The 21,066-nt window shown below is 39.2% G+C and overlaps 1 protein-coding gene across 1 annotated transcript in view; it reads right to left on the bottom strand.

Annotated features, from left to right (window-relative positions):
* Positions 1-3,493: 3,493 nt before the first annotated feature.
* The window catches only part of KCNH8 (potassium voltage-gated channel subfamily H member 8), a 360,653-nt gene continuing 343,080 nt past the window's right edge, over positions 3,494-21,066 (bottom strand). The window contains exon 16 of the mRNA XM_049628875.1: positions 3,494-4,206. Coding sequence (XP_049484832.1) covers positions 3,502-4,206 — 705 coding nt within the window. The 3' untranslated portion in view covers positions 3,494-3,501. The remainder of the gene's footprint in view (positions 4,207-21,066) is intronic.

Below are 21,066 nucleotides of genomic sequence, written 5' to 3'. Positions count from 1 at the left end.
GAAACAGAGACAGAGTGCGAGTGGGGGAGGAGCAGGGAGAGAGGGAGACACAGAATCTGAAGCAGGCGCCAGGCTCTGACCATCAGCACAGAGCCCGATGTGAGGCTCAAACTCACGTCACGAACTGCGAGTTCATGACCTGAGCTGAGGTCAGACGCTTAACCGACTGAGCCACCCAGATGCCCCACTTCAACAGAATTTAGATGCTATGTATAAATTAGCTAAGACTCAGTTTGTACTGCTATAGATTCCAGACCAATAGTTCCCAATATTTAGTATATGTGTCACCCCGGGAGTTTACTAAGTGGGAGATTCCCAGGCCCCACCCAAAGGCACTAGGTTGAAACCAAATCTTCTAAAGTTTAACCAAGTACCCCCATGTGATTCTGATGTGTGTACTCTGATATGCTCACACCTAGTACAGATTTCCTTCTGGAAAACAATGTGCCTGTCACATAGTTATACAAGCTCCGAAAGACACTTTGTTAGGACTTTTACCACCTCTCGAGGCAATAAACTCCATTTGTAAGTGGCTTTAATTGCCAGAAACTTCTTACGTTGAATTACAATAAAGTCCGTTAATCTGTCTGTCTGGTTCTCTTAATTAGAGCTACACAGAAGACTTTAGTCCTCAATATTATTTTTAAGAAAATATATTTGACTAAGAAAATAAGTGCTTTTCTTCCTTCTGGATCCCTGTTTTGCCTCTTCAGCAGAGTGGGTAGGTGAGGAAAATAGATCTGAACAGGCATCCCTGATGAGAAGATAAGGGCTTCTGCTACGCATGCTACAACGACATTTCGAAAATCAAACACCTAGAACAACTTGGAATTCTCATTTCCTGGAGTAATATCACAATACACGGACACAAAACAAAACATGTCATTCTGAGCTGCCCAGGATGTGGGGCAGTTCTGTTTATCAGAATAATGAATGAGGAGTAAGGAGGGGCTCATTCAGATGAGGCAGGTGTCCTCCTGTTAGAAATCAGTGGGAACCCTCACGTGTCCCGGGCAATCATTCATTTTTGTCCAGCTGCAGACATACAAGGGCAGGCATCTGGTTCTTACACCCGTGAAAGTCAGCTGTTAGGAGTAGATATGGAGAAGGGGACTGGCTGGCTGCCCATATTTTTATGGGCATGTTTCCAGGCATTTCACTGGGGCCTCCTCAGATCCTCACATTTGAACTAATTTGTCCCATGTGTATGCTTCCTTAAAAAACAGATATTTTATTATTCACAGACTTCAAAAAGAATTAGTTACTGGTAAAATTTTAAAAAATACAGCAAGAATAGCTTTGGACATGAAGGGAAGGGTACCCAGAGTGGCCATGGGGGTATTCGGTTTATCATTTAAAACAATGTGACTGGACAAGTTAAAAGAAGTCCGTGGCCCAATTATTCATTTACAAAATGGGGATAATAGTAAGTCACTTTTAGCATTGGCTATTATATGAGGAAACATAACATGTGTTAATTTCTAAACATCTGTTGGTACATAGTCACTACTCAAAACACAGAATGCCAGTCATTATTTGTTAGCATCACTAACAGTAGTTGGTAGCCTGCCAGAAGAATATTCACACACTAACACCGGTTAGTTCTTTTTGAATGGTACTTAAAATGATTATATAGGTCAGGATGAGCTAAAAGGAGAATACAAATGAATACAAACATAAATACATTAAATCTAGAAAATTGCCTTTGCCTAAATTTTCCATTCACGTAGGTAAGGAGAGATTGAATTTTGGCAGTGGAGAAGTAGAAGGCATTGTCTTGAGTAACTTGCCTGGTAAACATATACTGTTTCCCTTTTCCTTACATATTTCTTTCTGCTGCTGTAGCCAATTTTAGGGTACAAGACTCACACATCAGAAGTTTTAGTTTGTTTAGTCGTTTTTAATGATACAATTCTTGGATCGTTTATTCTTTGTGATGCGAAGTAAGAACAGGGGGACTACAGAACATAAATGAGATGTTTTCTAAGAATGTCTGGGATGATTTGGCCTTAAATGTTTTCAAACATCAAGATAAAAGTTGAGCGAAGGCGTTTAAATCATTACCAAGCCAGCATCTGAATTTGCATGTTGGCTGAGATGCAGGGAGCATTATAGGTTCTAGACCATCTCCGGCATCTGAGCTCTGTAAGCTCTGTTACTACTTTTTTTTTTTTTTTCTGTTTGCGAAATGAGAATGGAAACACCTGCTCCGCATAACTTACGGCATTGTTGAGAACTTTACAGAAACAACAATGAAAACGCTGATCCGATGTAAGCTGGCTTCACTCTCACAAGTCATTGCTCAGAAGTCTTGGCTCCATTTTGGAATTTTCACCGGTCTACAACCTCTCCTGCAAGAATAGCACAGAGGAAGGATACAGCCAAGGTTCTCTCCCTCATTTTGAGGCCAAAATGGCTTACAGGAGTTGTGATCTGATACTCCACACACCAAATTTGGGTTCCTGAACGACACTGAGTTTGATGCCTGGAGGAGAGACATTTATGCTAGCACAGTGGGGGCAGCCTTAATTCAGGTCGTTGGTGTGAATCAGCGGAGACTAACTAGGTGGAGCCTTCCCTACCACCGTGCCAAAGCCCACATATTTGACACTCAGTCTATGTTTTTATTTCATTAATAAAATATGACCTCACTGCTCTTTTGTAATCCAGAAGCGTGAGGGTACATTTGTTGCAAACCGCATGCAGATAAAAGGCGGGTTCCTTTTGAAACTACATCCTCTTAATAAATAATTTTTGATCTACTATACATAATAACGGTAGTGCATTTCTTGTTAAAACGGCAAGCTTTTTCTTTTTTACCAAAATGAAAAGAAAACATTCATTTCTTTATAAATATTTTAAATAGTTTAAATACATATTTCATACCAAGGATATAAAAATAGCCTCTCTTTTTTTTTTTCCTGATAAATAAAGACATGTTCATTTACATGGCAAATAACGTGCAATAGCTAACCACTGGCCACCAGCTCTATTTGACTGATTGTCTAGATGACATGCAGTGATAATTGTCCCTTTGCCTTCACAAAAAGAAAAATAGATCAGCGGGAGCTGTGCACTCCCGAGGCCAACAGTGCTATGGATATTGTTCGGGAATGACAAACAGGCACTCAGGAAAACCTTCGCTGCACTTCACAAAAGTCACCTAGGACAGAACGAATCCACAAATTCTTTGTCTGGGACTTCTAGCTGCTCAGACCCTCGGGGTCTCTGGACTTTTAAAAAGTCTGTCACACAGACCAGGAAGTGAATACCTGTAGAGGAAACTGCTTCTGCTAGGTTTCTAGGGTCTGGCAAGTGTTTGCTACGGCACGGATGTGGCTGTGCCTCTGGCTGGCTTCTCACGGCGCTCTCCCGCGGGACCCCCCCCCCCCCCCCCCCCCCGCCTTTGCCCAGCCTTCCCACCTGCCCGGGCAAAAAAGGCAAACTAAAGCTGTCATGCAGTGGTGGGTTTGAGACTGGCAGCTGCCGCACGTGCGAATATCATACGTTTATGGCTTTATTATCTTTCATTTCTGCTGTGCTTGTGACAACTTCCAGTGGAAAGTTCTCCAAGGGTTCAGTAGAGATTGAGGCCGCTCCTTCCCTGTCCCAAGATCCCGGCAGGTTTTCCAGACTGAAGGGGCTCGTGGCTCCCTGGCTGAAGCTGCCCTCCTCCGATCTGCTGGGGAGAACCAGGTGCAAAGAGGTTTCCGACGAAGAGCAGACGGAGGACGAGAGAGTGGCGGAGATGGACTGCAGAGGCGTCAGTGTGGAATCTGAATGTGGAGAGATGCACCTTAAAAATTGCAAGTGACCTTCCTGGACAACCTGGCAGTGGGCAGGTGAATAATCGAGGTTCGGAGAGTGGTAAAGTTCACTGTCTGCAGGATTTTGCTCATGAGCTCCAGTTCGCTGGGGGCTGCTCCCCACAGAGGAGGGGTCCACACTCCAAATGTCTGAGGTGACATTACCGTGACAGAGTTGTGCTTGAGTATAAGCAGCTCCACCTGCTTGCAAGTGTAGGCAAGGCTGGTGCGCACTCCAGGTCATCCTGGTCTGTAAGCTGTCCCTGGGGGGACACACAGAGGTGGTGTGCAGAGAGCAGAACCGCGACGGCGGCTGGGGTGACAGAACGTTTTCCAGAAGTTGCATCACATTCCTCATGTCCTTACCTAACTGGGAGACCTCCTGAGTCAATGTCGTCACCTGTGTGGACAAAGGAAAGCAGAAGGCAATAGTCAGAGGTGCGTGGTGGTGATTTCAGAGCAGCGAGGCAGGGAAATGAGATTTCTCAGTAGGAAGGTGTGAAAGGCCGCTCCACCGCCAACTCCAGCCAAGTCCAAGGGGTAGATGGAGAGGCTGGGCACCTGAGGTGAAGCCATCCTTATTCTGAGGGGAATCCAGGGAGACATTCATAGTCAGGCATTCTGAATCAGGGACTCTGGGGTTCTTGAACAAAATTAGAGACATGAGTCAAGTATGTCTCGTATCTCTTTTTTTTTTTTTTTTTTCAACGTTTTTTTTTTTTTTTTGGGGCAGAGAGAGACAGAGCATGAACGGGGGAGGGGCAGAGAGAGAGAGGGAGACACAGAATCGGAAACAGGCTCCAGGCTCCGAGCCATCAGCCCAGAGCCTGACGCGGGGCTCGAACTCACGGACCGCGAGATCGTGACCTGGCTGAAGTCGGACGCTTAACCGACTGCGCCACCCAGGCGCCCCGTCTCGTATCTCTTAAATACAGGCAGTACCTCCTGCTTACTCTGAGTTAGTGGGATACACAGTGGTGCACACAAATCATCCTGGATGCCTCAGAAAACAGTATGGAGTGGTGGGGTTGTGTGTAAAGCACTCAATACACTATCTGTCCAGAGTAGGTAGTAAATGATAGCGCTCACTTTTGTCACGTGTAGTTGAGATCCATGTTTACTGTAGGTTCAGGGACAAACTGGCCTTTAGCGATGATGAAGGTGGTAAGCAAGAACCTACACCAGATTTGCCAGAGACAGAGTTTGCAAAAAGAGGGGAAACCACAGAACGGGAGACAGAAATAAGAACGACCTACAAGGCGGGTAGGTACAGATCAACACTATGGGCAGCTTGGGGGCACGGGGGTCCATCAGTGAACGTGGAACCCTGTGGAATTATAGCTCAGATTGTGTGGCATGTGTTTTATTCACTTTTCTAGGCCAGGCATTGAGCTTTTGTAAGATTTTCGAAGTAGACACAACTCTCAAACACTTAAGAACCACTGAAGAGTCTCCATGATTCATTTTACTCTTAAAACCAATAATAAAATTCGCTAGAGTTATTTGTTTTCTTACCAACCACATCACTTTTTTTAACCAAGGAAGCCCACCAGAAGATTGAATCTAGCTTTTTTTTTGGGGGGGGGGGCAGTTTACATTCTTCAAAGTGAAGTAAACCTGGATTTCAGAAAGCAGGATACAAACATGTATTTTCTAATCTTTGGTGAGCTCTGTAACACTAACATGATGTTGTAATACTTTGCCTTGATTGCTTTAAGACTATATTTTAGAAAGGATCTTCTATGACTTGATTTACTATCATGAATCCTAAAACTCCAATCTAAGCAGCTGAACCTACTGACTAAATATCATCAGAAAACAAAACAAAACAAAGAGAAGTTCAGCTTCAGTGATGCCAAATCCAAGATTGCTGTTTTGTGCCAACTGTTTTCAACATTTACATATACATTCCTAATTCATCCAGCAGCTTAATTCATTCCACTTCCTGCGAGTGCGTTCTGAAACTAATTCTCCCCGGCAGGCCCATCAGGAGGTAGTGCTGCTTGAATCAGGCATTTAAAAAAGGCCAGAAGGAGGTGTTTCCATGGTTCAGGCAACCAACTGGTAACACCTGCCTTGAAATTGCCAGGCCAAAAGTATTTCTGCCTTGCTGCTAGCATGGAACTCGAGGGACTCGATCGAATGCTTGTCCAGGCTTTTCAGCAGATCTGAAACTTCTGGTCATAAAAAGATACCTCTGAGCCTCCAATTTAAGGAGCAAAGCGGTGACCCTGAGAAGGGTGCTATGCATTTTGAAATCTTCACTGCAGGTTGTCTCATTTCATAACCTGCCAAGCCTCAATTTTAAAGTGCATGGATCACACTTAAATCTGGATCTGGATCTTGGCACATGCAGACATGGGTTCCATCTTGAATTGATTAGCTCTTCTATCAGAATTTCAGAAGAGAAGGCTGACACTAAATGAGATGTTTGAAGGGATATATTAGCCGTCCATTTCTGTGGATTGTCTAAGTTTCATTCCTGTATCAAACTGACCAGGAGTATACTAGTTCCCAGTAAAGATGCTTTCAATAGGCCTTTTATTAGGATTGAATAAAGACACAGTCTTTGAAGAACCACTTTGCATTTTTGGCACACCAACAATTATGCAATTCAATATATGTTTGTAAATTTATAATACAATATGATTTTGGGTACCCTTTTCTCTACTGGATCTATAAACAGTGCTAAGATAGGCATTGATACATTGTTAGTTCTCTACCTGTAAAATGAGGACACTGAGGTCCAGAGGTTAAATGACATTTTTAAGGTCCCTTATTTCATGAGGGACAGTCCTCGATCTAGAAATCAGGCCTTCTAAGTTTGGTGCTCTTTCTGTTATAGCATATTATCACATGGAAAAGGAGATATTGCTTAGGAGGTGAGAGAGTTTGCTAATGTGGTCAGAATCTGTGAAGAGCCCAGGTGATACAAAAAGGCAGCTTCATGTGTAAAAGCTATCTGAAATGTCAATTCATCATCAAGTAAGTAATTGGCATCATCTCTAAGAAAGTCAGAGACTGATTAAGTACAGCAAAATCTCATATCAAATTATACAAATAAAACAACAAAAATGGTGTAAAGCAAGGGAAAATCTGGAGCCAGACAATGGTGCAACGGACAGATTTCTGGTTAACTATTTGTTCTAGATTTCAAAATAAATATTTTTCTATGGGCGAAATACCTTTCAGGGCCATATTCTTGACATCTGACTTTTACTGTGCGTTTGCCACAACTTTAAGGTTATGAACTTTGAATGGGAATCCTGAGTCTTGACTGGCTCCAGGAATGTTAAAAAGCATTAACATTTCCAGAAAACAAAATTACCGTATCAGCTTGAACTCAAAGGAGCAAGGAACCTAAGGCAATAGAACTTTCTTTAGCTCTGGAGGGTAATGATCAATTTATATTAGGGAAGATTTCTGTCAGTGTCACTGAGGAAACACCACTGCACCTTATTAAAGTTACATGAGGGAATTAATCCCTGTTGGGTAAGGGATCTCTCCCTTCACAAAGACAAAGGCAACTGTCACAAGGAGAGATGGCATCTCCTGGAGGTGGATACTCTGGTGACACTGAAGGTGGCAACAGACTGTCACAGAAAGTGCAGTAAGATTCAAGGCATTTTTGTTTACTGTTTTCTGCTGGGTTTGCTAACTAAATTCATTCTAACACAGGGAAGACCTTATTTTCAATCAAATGTGGAAAGCAATGAATGCAGTGTCTCTACTGGTGAGGCTCAATGCTTTTTTATAGCATGGTAAAAAGATGTGCATTTGGGGGCACCTGGGTAGGTCAGTCAGTTAAGTGTCTGACTTCGGCTCAGATCATGATCGCACGGTTGGTGAGTTTGAGCCCCGCGTCAGGCTCTGTGCTGACAGCTCAGAGCCTGGAGCCTGCTTCGGATTCTGTGTGTCCCTCTCTGTCTGCCCCTCGCCCACTCACACTGTGTCTTTTTCTCTCAAAAATAAATACACATTAAAAACATTTTAAGAAGATGTGCATTTGCTAAAGAAAAGGTTGTTGGGGCTCCTTTGTGAACAAGGCTCCATCCATTTAAGGAGATATGTCTAAAGAATACAACTTAAAAGCAGAGTACTACAGAAATAGGTCAGTGAAAACAAACAAAAACCATCCAGATCAAATGCACCAAAGTTTTCCCACCTAACTCAATAACTACTTAAATTCTTTAAATGTCTTCTGTTACTCATGTTAGAGGAGACAACCCCCTTTTGAGTGGATACCACAAAGCCCTTCACAAGCCCCATCTCATTGGCCAGTGGCTCCACATCCTGAAGTCTCCCCCTTGCACACCATCGGACTGAACACAGGGAGCTTCTCAGCCCACGTCTCAGCGTGCACAGCGTGCTCTTCTCTCTGACCAGGGGCTCTTCAGTTCTGCCCCTTTCAGCCTGGTGAGTTTCTTCTCTCCCTTCAAACTTCTTCTAACCCCTCATTTTCTCTGCAGAGCTGGCTCCCGACAGCTCACTTAATCTCACAAAGCAGCTTGAGTATCATGTGGGACTGTCTGCCCTCCACTGACACTATAAATTCCTTGAGAGTAGATCGAAACTGTTACTTATCTCAGTATCTCCTGGACTCAGGGCAATGCCCAGAACACGCCGTGTACTCAGTACGTCTTGGATGTCTAAATGAATGCACGTCCTGCCATTTTGAAGGACTTGGCTTTCATATCACCTTCAATTTTTATTCTGTTGTATCTCATGATTTTACCAGAAATATCCTGGGAGAGAGCTGCCTACTACAAAATTGTACTGGGAAATCTGTAACTAACCCTTTGTCCCAAGTAAATATGTTTAAAGTAGGTATTATGACTTAAAGGTTTTATATATAAATTCCTTGGGTATTCCTTAATTTTTAAGAGCAGGTGGCATTTCCACTGTTTAGAATCTCTTTGATCTTGTGTTCCCTTCATAATTGTAGAAATGGGTCTCTTTTGGCCAAGACTTCTGCTAGACTTTATTTACCTTACTGCCTTGTCACTTGTCCCAGCATAAACTTGATTTCCATGGTAGCTTTAATTCCCCGGGGAAATTGTCCCTATGTACTGACTCCCATGTTTCATGATTATATGATGCCAAGTGACAAACTTAATAAAGTTATCCAGAGTCGTTTTATCAGTTGAAATTTGGTAAGCTTCTTTGCATCCCTGGTTGCTACCCTAGCCTATTTTAGATGTGGCCTTCTGATTATTTGTACTTATGCAGACGAAATAGATAAACCATAACCTAATACACATTATTCTCTTACTTGTGTATTCAGTTGCATTTCCTTTCTCCATTTTCCCCCCTTCCTTCCTCCCCATTCTCCTCATTCTTCTGTGAATAAAAACCCATCAGTCCAGGATGTAAAACTGTTAGCCAAACCAGCTCACCATCACCATCTGCAGAGCCAATTGTTCACATCCAAGATTTCTCCATCCCTTCCAAAGTCCCAAATGCTAGAAAGAAGAAGTGTTGAAAACACCATCTGTGCTTCCAAGTGGTTCAGTCTGCTATCCAAAACTTTGGAGCATCTAAAGATTCTTCCCTCCTCTGTTGTCCCAGTAACATGTATTTAACCACCCAAATCATTAGGTGTTTAGCAGGTTTTTGGGCAGTGCATTTGGTCTTGTTGAGCAGTACCTTCTGTCATGAATAGAAATACCCATGTGACAACAGACTTTGTCAACTATCCCTGACAATCCACACACTGGTCTTTCTATACCTCTAAGAAGGGAATCATTAATCGCCACAATTTTTCTACTTTTGCCAGATCCAGGTTTTCTCAGAACTTCTATTGGCTTGGAAACTGTCATTGTTGCCCACATTTCCAGAGTATCTGGTTTTCCCCTCTTATGTTTAATTTGCTCCACTGATGTGATGCTACTTCTCATCCTCCTCTCAATCATATTTCCACAAATGCTTTGTTGTGAGGACTAAATAATAGAGTGAATGTTACAGTTTGGTCCCCATATAACTGATAATTTGTCAAGATCCCGGTATCTGCATCTGATGATGCAACACAGCTTAGTTGAAAACTTCTTCATGATAGGGAATACTAACCCAGGACTGACACTTAGCCCAAAGAAAATAAAAGCCAGTTATCTATATAACTGCTCTTCAGCCTCAGCATGGCGAGAGAAACCACTCTGTTCATGCTTTTACATAATTAAGTTGGAAGAAACGGAATCTCCAAGTTTTAGCATGGCCTTGCATGGATCTTTGCAGTAACTAATAGTAACAGCAATAACTAGCAAGAACTAGAGTCTTTGAAAAATATTGATTAAGATCCTATATTTCCAGTGTAAAGTTTGAGTAACTGCAGTCAAACGGGTTGAGAATTCTCTATAAAATACGTGTGAGTCAAAATACAACAATGTGCAGCTTCGTGCGGATCAGCATTGAATAAGGACCAATGCGGGGCTAGATGGGGGCAAGTATGACTAGTCTTTATTGTTTTTTTTAATAATAGCTCCAGTCCCTGCATAAGTCCTGCCATTTAAAATCTTTGTTGATGCCTGAGTAATTTAATGAATATTAAGTTGCCTGGTTAATTTCTTAATATGAGTTTCTGGTATTTTCATTTGAACTTAAATAACGTTTTTAAAAAAATGTTTCTTATTTATTTTGAGAGAGTAGAGAGAGTGTGCATGAGCAGGGGAGGGGCAGAGAGAGAGAGGGAGAGAGAGAATCCCAAGCAGGCTCTGCGCTGTCCGTGCAGAGCTGACGTGGGGCTCGACCTCATGAAACCATGAGATCATGACCTGCGCTAAAATCAAGAGTCGGGATGCTCAACTGACTGAGCCACCCAGGTGCCCCTTAAATGACTTTCACCACCCCCCCCCCCCCCCAAATAGCACCGCAAGACACAGAAGTAAGTATCACTGTAACTCTAGCAGGTAAGAATGTTTTATATGATCTCAGTGTCTCATGGATGCCCCCACCACTTTAAAATGGGAGATTTTTAAACCACTGTGTTATTACATAGTTGAAAAAATCCATCTGTGGTGCTGCTGACCTCTTGTCCCAGTAAGACTGCACACTGCCAATTTTTACGGTTAGATTGTGTGCCTTTTGGTGTATACACAGATAACGCTATTCTGGTGTGACTTTGGATTGTGCCTTTGGGAACAGCAGTGTGAGTTTCCTAATGAAGATGAGAATGTGTATTTGCCAATACCTTTTATTTTACATGGAAGATAGCTAACTTTTGTCTTCTATTATTCATGTTATTACATTTTTGACTCTTGGCTATTGGCACGGTATGATTCATGGCCTCTGAGTATAACTGGAACTTCAACTGATAGAAAAAAATGTCATTTCCATTTTTGTGCATTCAGTGAACAGATGGGGAATGCATCTGTTGATATAATCTTCTTAGCTTGAAGAGTTCTTGACCCGTCACTAAATTTTTGCCAAACATGTACACATTTTCCTGCTAGACACAGTTTTCCTAAATTCCGGGTGCTAATTACACCAATCCTCTCCCCCTGCCACGAACACATATACATTTCTACAAACTCTGATTCAGGTAATTAAATGGTCTTTCATTTAATCTTTTGTTATGTTGCGTATTTACCATGGGATTTAGACAAGTTCAATCAAACTCCAGAAGCAGGCAAAACAAAAAGGACGATGGGCATAATTTCATCCTTGTGTCTTTTGCTTCATAAAGCATTCAAAAACAAGTGACAGTCTTTTTATCTGTCAGCTAAAATAATAATCATACTCGGCACTTGCATAAATTTCATCCGAATGAGGATCTCAATCCCATTACTAACAAAAGTTGTAAATCTTGTTCTACAGCTGGAGAGACTAGAATGTTGAGAGGTGACGTGGCTTATCTGAGGTCACACAGAAATAGTACCAAGGGGTTCACTTTTGCAGGTGCATCTGTTGTCTCTTAAATTATAATAAGAGAAGAATTACAAGCCTTGAAAGTGATTATGCCAGTGGTTTCATTGAATTTCTGCAAGCTCAGGCCTTCGGACACAACTTTATTACTTTAGCTGTATTATTGTAATCCATTATTTATCAACTCTTTGATTGCTTTTCTCATCTATTTCCCTGCTTTCTATGACAAAGTTTGATTAGTATCCAAATTGCTGTCTGGCTAAGGGATCCTCACTGCTATTAAAGAGGACCAAACAAAAGTCTGTCTCCTCTCAGAGTACCAACTGCATAGAACCGTGCTTATTAAGACTTAAAGTATATAGGAGTCACCTGGGGATCTTGACACCATGTATATTCAGATTCAGTACATGTGGGGTTCTGGGATTCTGCATTTCTAACAAGCCCCCAGTTGATGATGATGCTGCTGGTTTGTACTCCAAGAGGTCAGATCATGAGTTCTTATTATGGATTTAGTCCCTTTGGTTAACTTCAGATGTATTATAATTCTTGCAGTAAGAGCTGAGAATTTAGATGAAACAGCCTTTTCCAATTCCTCTGGCAAGTCTGTAATTGGCATTTATGATTTGTTTAGATCTTCTATAGTTTCTTCCATCAATATTTTGTACTTTTTAGTGTATAAGTCTTGTACTTACTTGGTTAAATTTATTCTTAGGTATTTTGTTCTTTTTGATGCTACTGTAAATGGGACTGTTTTCTTTTTCTTTTTTTTTCAATGTTTATTTATTTTTGAGACAGAGAGAGAGAGAGAGAGAGAGTGAGGGGCAGAGAGAGAGAGGCAGACACAGAATCTGAAGCGGCTCCAGGCTCCGAGCTGTCAGCACACAGCCTGACACGGGGCTCTAACTCATGAACCATGAGATCATGACCTGAGCTGATGTCGGATGCTTAACTGACTGAGCCACTCAGGTGCCCCGGGACTGTTTTCCTTAATTTCTCTTTTATTATCAGTGTATAGAAATACAACTGACTTTTGTATGTTGACTTTGTATCCTGCAACTTTACTGAAATCATTTATTGGTTCTAACAGTTTTTGGTGGAATCTTGAGGGGTTAGGGTCTTTGTGATTATCAAAGCTGTTGTCTCTGTTCTGGGTGGTTCCCAGTAGTTGAGGATGTGCCAAGATCTGTCAGCGTCCCAAAGTGGAGGATCATAGACAGCATGTAGGTGCAGGTGGATTAGAAGCTGAGCAGCTGGGAAAGTATACAGTCATTTCCCTTCCAGAGAGAAGCTAGAAGGGCATTTCTGCATGCTCCCTCTCTGCTGAACCTGGAAATAAAACCATAGATACGTTCTTACAACCATTTAAAAACTACTTTACTTGCTCCTATGGGACTTGTGAACTTAAGCTCGTTTGGCTTTCAGAGCTAGGTGTTTTGAGGGCCCTAGTTGGGGGCACTGCACAAGGTCCAAACTTTCCAATGCTAGGATTTAGGGGTTCCCTATTGATTGTATGGTAGTGGACCTGGGGTGGGGTTTATGGTTTTTGTGTCCCAGCCTTTCCTATCTGTTTCCATGTGGGGGTTTTCTCATTCACCTGATGTGTAGGAGTCATTCAGTTTGTTTTTATTATTTCTTATTTTTATATTTCTCTGAGGGAATTATTCTGTGTACATTCAGTGTGTCTGTAGGAGGAGGGAAATTCAGAAGCTTATTATGCTGTCACTTTGGTGCATTTGTTACTTATTTTATGTAACTTATTTTATGTTGTAATCCCATGTATTTCTTATTCTTACCAATATTATCCCATCTTTGGCCAGTGGAAGACTCTTCATATTGGCTCCTGAGCTCTTTTGACATCATCCTAGGAGTGTGTGATAACTTTCTTGCTGTCTTGTACACTAAGGTGTTCTGGACTGGTGTGTATTTCATGCCTCCAGAAGTGGAAACAGCTATTTCTCCAAGAGACTGTATTTATCCAAGAGCTTCTTTTAATGGGAAATTTTATTTGAGGCCATAATCAAGGCATATTCACTGTTATTGGCTGGTAATTGTTTATACTCCCTTTTTGTTGAAAGAGCTTGGAAATGTATGCCTGTATATGACGCTACCCAGGTTCATACTAATATTTCTAACTCTATTTCAGGACTATATTTGTATCTCCTTTACACTGTGAATTCTGGTTATTGAGGTATAGAAGATGACAGAATTAAGAGATCTCATAATTACTCATTTACTTTTATCCCCCATTACATATTCAACAATTGCAATACATCAATACCAGTACCACCATTACAAATTATGATTACTGAAAACAGTTAAAAAACTGGGGGAGACATATTCTATTCTAATGCTCTTCCCATTCCCCTTTCAATGGTTCATCCATATTTACGTTGTCAGAGCATACCTTTGACAACTTATACCTTCTCTTCTTTAACTTTCATTTAGACTTGGTACTATAAATAAGCACATACTTGATGCTGATTAACTTGTCCAATGACAATGCCTTTCAAATCATCTTGGTTTTTCTGAATCTTGTTCTTGAGGGCATTCTTCTGGAAATATATACGGGAACAATATTCCTTGAGTTCTTTCATGTTAACAGTTTGGTACCTGATGGTTATTATTTTTTTTTAATGTTTATTTATTTTTGTGAGACAGAGAGAGACAGAGTGTGAGTGGTGGAGGGGCAGAGAGACCAGGAGACAGAATCTGAAGCAGGTTCCAGGCACTGAGCTATCAGCCCAAAGCCCAATGCGGGGCTCGAACTTATGAGCCATGAGATCATGACCTCAGCTGAAGTTGAACGCTTAACTGACAGAGCCACCCAGGAGCCCCCCGTGATGGTCATTTTTGTTGCATATAAAATCCTTAGTTTACACTTTCTTTTCCTAAGAATCTTGTATATTTTGTATGTTACTTCATCTTGCATAAAATGTTGCTGTCTAAAAGTCTAATGATAGTCTAGATTTTTCCCTTGCTAGTCCTTTATAAAAAGATCTTTTTTGTCTAAATAACTAATGAAATTTTTTTCTTACTTTAAAGTCTAGTAATTTCACTAGGATGTGAAATTGGCAGTATGCAGTTTCAAAAATTTTTTTTGTAATTTTAGGGGAGTTTTATTGGATTATTGTTCTTAGTGTTTGTTTGGTTCCCTGAATTTGGCATTCTTATTCTGAGACTTACATTTTTTTGTTATGTTAGAGCTTCTTTGTTTATCTTAAATATTTGACACTTTTCTCCTAATCGTTTTTAGAAAAAATTCTCTTCATTTAGATAAGATGCTTTAAATTTCCTCCCTTTTCACCACCAATTTGGCATTATTTGTTTATTTGTTCTTGTGTTGCTTCTAATTTAGGCAATTTCTACAATGATCTTTTTCTCACTTTTAATTTTTTAATGTTTATTTATTTATTTTAGGGGGGGGAGAAAGAACACGAGTGGGTGAAGGGCAGAGAGAGAGAGAGAGAGAGAGAGAGAGAGAGGGAGACAGAGAATCCCAAGCTGGCTCTGTACTGTTAGTGCAGAGCCCAGCATGGGTCTTGAACTCATGAATGAGATCATCATCTGAGCTGAAATCAAGAGCTGGACACTTAAATGGCTTAAGTACCCTATTTCTAATTTTCTACCCTAATTTCTAATTTCTAATTTTTTCTTAAATGTTTTTCTCTAACTCTTGAATTCTATTACTTATGAAATAGGAAAAAAGAGCTTGAGAGGATATAAAATTTTAAATTTCTTTAAAGCACAACATATGAAACATGGAGACATGTTATTATTTACTAATATGGCTAACAGTTATTTGGATATCTGTTATTATATCAATATCTGTATGTTTAAAATCGCTGATGATTAAAAAATAAAAACAAAATATTCAATATGCACACTAGAACCTCACTTAAAAAATACATCTATATGCATTTAATTTCTTTAAAAATCCCCAAAATATTTTACCCTAAAAAGAACACTGATTTTTTCATTAATTGTTTCTCCTTTATCTCTGGTTGTTGTAAATTTCAATGACCAATTTTTAACTACTGCAAATCAGTGTCCAAAAAAAACATCAAAACGGTAGGTTCCTATCTGAATTAATGCAAGGTTCTTCTTTTAACTCTCACAGCAATTGAGCACTGAACACCCCAGTGAGAAAGACCAATCCAGCAAGGTGTAGTATAAAGTACCATGGAACATGGTACCTAAAACTTGTTCAGAAGTCTAGAAAGGATTTTGTTTTAATCACTGGCAGACACCTTCCCCAAATTAAGCTTTTTCTGATAATGGGGTTTTAAACAAAATACGTTTACCTAGCAAACGTTTTAATGAATGCTATTTGAATAGAAACTCCTTTATTTCCAAGTCGGAGGAGATTTATTTTAGAAAGTAGGCTTGCAGATTATCAACTGAAGTAAGCGTAAGTCTGTCGTAACAGTATTTTGTTACCAGTTATCATATTTGATTTAAAAACACATTTAAAAAGTCAGTATATTACAAGTGGACTCCCCCCCAGCCACCCCCTTTGTCTCTTCTTAACACTCTATCATTTTATTGGCTTTAAAATATACTTCTTTTCTTTTTTTCTTTTCTCTTCTCTTTATTTTCCTTACTTTTCTTTTCTTTTCTTTCTTTTTCTGGATTTCAAAATGCTAACATGTGGAATAGTCATCAGTGGGAAACATATATGGGAAAACATATATTTTCCTCTTGAATAAACATATAGTACATTTTATTAGTCTTTTTTTGAAAGCCCTTTCTAAAATTATCATACCTTAAAATGAGCTGTGCATGATTAAATCAAGTATTGCACTTAAGTACATATGGGTAATTTAAGGGACCAAAGACTCAAGTCTTGATGTGAGTTTCTGATATTTCAGAAGGAAATCTTTTCATTGCAGACCAAGGATGGTCTTCTTTGAAAGCTAACCCAATAAAAGAAAACTACTGAACTGGGATTCAGGTCTTGTTTCTAGGCCTTTCTATATCTCTTGCTGCATATGTGATGATCTCTGGGCCTCAATTTACTCATCTGTGATAAGAACATGTAACATGACAGGATTTCTAATGTCTCTTCAAACTCAGAAGTGAAATTCCATTTTTCTCTTCAATGTTTTAATGCCTGATGGTTAAAATAGATATAATGCATAATCCAGCATTTTTTTATGCATTCTCACCATAAATGTATGTCTACTGTGTGCCAATCATAGCAAAGAAAAAGGCAAATAAAGACTCTTGTCCTCATAGAACTGACATTCTAATGGGGGGGGGATAAAGACAATGACAAACGTAGATAAATAAACCATGTAGTATAATTGAGTTTTGATGGGCTATGAGAGAAAACAAATTTGGAAGTAAATTTGGGGAGTGGGGCTTCTATTTTAAAAAGACTGGTCAAGGAAGACTTCACTGAGAAATTGACATTTGCACATAGGCTTGCAAGAGGGAAGAGAGCTGTCCATGCAGATATCTTGGAGAAGAGCTTTCTGAACAGAGAGAACAAATTCAAGACCTTTAGGTGCTTTCATAAGCTAAAATATGTGGACAATGTCTGTTCTGGAAATGTCCTCTGTAGGACAGCTGGGGTCATTTGTGATTGCTTTAAGAAATTGGAACAGAGGAAAGGGAAGAGACAAAGGAAGTTAATCATGATGATTAAGGGTCTGTACTTCATGTCACATGAGTAAAGTTTCAAGGAAGAGAGAACATTTATAGAAGAGAAAAACATGCCACAGAATGGGGAGGAAGAAAGATATTAGCTACCTCCAAAATTTAAAGTATTTTCATTGAAAAAACATTTACGTAGCTTTTTCTATTCAACTCAAGAAGGACAGAAGGAAAATTAATAAAAGTCTTTACAGAGAGTTATATGAGCTAAATATAGAGAATAGGTTTCTAAGAGCTAAAGTAATTGAGAAATGAGGTTGGTGGTCATCAGAAGCATTTGGAGAATTAAAAAAAAATACAGATACCCAGGGACAACTCTAGAGGTTCTGAGATTTAGTTGGTCTATGCTTGGCCAAAGGAATAGTTATTTTAAAAGTAGTCATTATTTTATATATTAATTTGTAAAAATATCTATAATCCTGTAAAAAAACATTCCTTGAGAATCTGAAAGCACAAGTAGGTTTGGGAACCAATTTCTTTGAGGCATAGTGAGTTCTTACTACAGACAATACTCAGGCAAAATAACTTCTTGCCAATAACCTCAGAAAGAAAATTCTCATATAGGGTGAAAAGCCAGAATAGGTGGCCTCTGAGATATCTCCCAAATTTCAGATTTTATGATTCTACCACAATATGAAAATACAATAATATCAAAGCTGAGGTTGCTTAAATATTTGTTTCAGAATAATTCTTCTACTCATTATTTATAAAAAATTGATTATTTCAAAATCTATCCTATCACATGGTCATATAAGCATAAAAAGGAAATGTGACTAATTTAGTACTGATTTATGATATTGTGTTTATTTATAATTGTGCACAAGTAAATGGGAAGTGTCAGTGTCCATTTCTCTAGGTGCTTAATTGTTCTCCAATAAAAAGACTTAAAAAAAACCCAAACCTTTACAAGTTCATATATGCTTATTTCCAAGTCCTTATTTGAGATACAGGATATTCTCTGTTGCACTTCAGTAAAGTCTCAGTATTTTAACAATAACAAAAATAGTGACAATTTTGAGGCAATTCACAGAATTCTTTGGAGACATAATCCAAGTTCTCAAGAGCCTTGGGGAAGGAAGAAATGTACATATGAAAATAACGTAAATGTACATAAAAAGTAAATACTGAATGGCAAGTTTAGAAAGCAGGTGTTAAAGCTTAAAGAAGGGACTTCAGAATTGGGATTCATCATAGAAGAATCAAAAAAATTCATAGGGTATTGGAGGCAAAATCATACCTCTTTTGAAAGATGTATGAGGTTCTCCTTTTTAAACAGGGAAATTCATGGGGGCGCCCGGGTGGCTCAGTCAGTTGGGCGTCTGACTTCGACTTAGGTCATGATCCACAGTTCGTGGGTTTGAGCCCCGCATCGGGCTCTGTGCTGACAGCTCAGTGCCTGGAGCCTGCTTTGGATTCTGTGTCTCCCTCTCTCTCTGCCCCTCCCCGGCTCACACTCTCTTTCTCTCTCTCAAAAATAAATAAACATTAAAAAAAATTTTTTTAAAAAGGGGGAAATCCATGTATTGAGGGAGGATAAGAAAGAAAATTTCCCTGTAATCACTTCCGACTATAAGATTCTATTTAAAAAATTTGAATATTATTTGTAGCTGTTGGATTGGATCAATTATTGAACTTAATTTTCCTATTGATGAATGGAAAATGGCAGGGGGGCATATTCTTTTAAAAACATATCAACTTACAAATTATTTAGCAAGTATGGGAGGGGAATACCCATATCCATCTTTTTAAAAAATAACCAGTTATTCTGAAACTATTGGTTAGTAGTAAGTAAATAACTAGTTACTACTAACTGGTTAATTACTAGTAATAAGCAATCAATAACTAATTGTTTAAATTTCATTTGATTTTTTCTGTACTTGCTTGAATACATAGTAACTCATTTTACTGAATATTTCCCATTTGTATTTTTAGAATAGATTCACTTTCCAACCAGTTTTGCTCCTTGGAGGCTGACTTGTATGAACCCCATCAACAGGCTCATTGGTTCTTTGGTTTCTGGTTGGGTTTGGCCATTGTAGAACATTAGCAGATCAGAGGGGGGTAGGAGAGGGAGGTTGGGGTATGTGTTCCTCCGGCTGCTTCCCTGCAGGGTTGAGGTGGGTAGAAGATCCCAATAAAGATCACGGCTCCTTTCAGGTGGCTTTTCACCCACCTTCCTCTGACTCAAGATTCTATAACCAGTCTCTACTCTGGGCCCTTTAGACCTAGGTGTTGTACTGACCTTCTGTCATTATCCCCACGGTGGGAGGGACTGTTCTATCCTTTGTGTTTTCTCTATACTCAACTAACTTCTTTGTAAGTACTCCTTTTATTCAACCCTGCTCAAATTGCCCATTTGAAATATGGCATTGGTCTCCCTTGGGCCCTTACCAATATGTCCATTTAGTCTCCCTATTCAAAATTAGAAGAGGTCTATATGTAAGTGATCACAGGCCTGGAGGACTGAAACAGCTAATATCCAAAACTACATGAATGTGAAATTCACACTTCACAGGAAAAGCTTTTGAGCGATTTACATATATTTTTTTCTTTTGGTAGATCCTCATTATTCTTTAGAGTATTTATTTATTTATTTATTTATGATCAGTAAATCTCTCACGAGAGATACAAATCTATCTATGCATACAGGCCTGAGAACTGAAAATAAACAAGTGTCCTGTAAATCATTAAATAGTTGGGTATATTCCAGTTTAGAAAGCTGTGTCCATGAAATGAATCATTATTGTCAATAATACTTATGTTTAAAATGAGAAATGCAGAATGGCTTTGCCAGCAGTTAAATGGATTTTGTTTTTCTACGTCAACAAGTGAATGTATAGCTTTTTTTAAATTTTGCTTTTGAGAATTGATGGTCAAGAGTTAAATAGGATCATGATGAGGAAGAAAAGAGATTGTATAGTAGGATCTTGGAATGGTCTTGCAATTCTGTCAGTGTGTTTAAGTTGAACCAATTTTCAATGAAAAGATATGATAACAGTAATTCAGAGGATTAAGGAATACCCTTTACCATAGGGTATTACTCATGTAGGTTTCCTTGTGTGAATTATTAATAGAACTCTAAATCTTCATAGCCATTTAGAAAAGTAGTAAAGCAACTCTTAAGAACAACTTCCATTATTGTTGTTTTATTTGTTTGACTGAAGCAGACTTTACTGATCTCATGATACAAATTTGTAAATGTCACCTGAAAATCACAAAGAACAAAAGAAAAAATACATAAAATGGATATCACCAAAATTAATACTTTTGTGCTTCAAAGACTAGCATGTAGGGAATGAAAAGGCAACTTAAGTAATGGGAGAAGAAAACTGAAAATCATAACTTGTATCTAGAACATATAAAGAATTCTGACAACTCAGGAATAAAGAAACAGCCCAGTTTTAAAGTGGGTAAAGGATCTGGACAGATGATTTTCCAAAGAATGAACACATGGAAAGATCCTCAATATTAATAGCTATCCAGGAAATTCAAACGAAAACTACAATGAAATACCGCTTCACACACACTAGTATGGTTAGAATAACAAAGTCTTATAATAACAAATAAAAAATTGTTGGCAAGGAAATAGGAGCCTGGAACCTTCATATGCTGCTGAATGTAAAGTGCTGCTGCTGCTTTGGGAAACAGTCTGGCAGTTTCTCAGATGTTTTAAACACAGAGTTACCATACGATCCAGCAATTCCACTTAATTACCCAAGAGAAATTAAAACATGTCCGCACAAAAACT

This window comes from Panthera uncia, chromosome C2, assembly GCF_023721935.1.
Source record: "Panthera uncia isolate 11264 chromosome C2, Puncia_PCG_1.0, whole genome shotgun sequence".
Taxonomy (NCBI): domain Eukaryota; kingdom Metazoa; phylum Chordata; class Mammalia; order Carnivora; family Felidae; genus Panthera; species Panthera uncia.
Note: the sequence above shows the minus strand (reverse complement) of the source record. Positions and strands in the feature narration are given on the sequence as shown.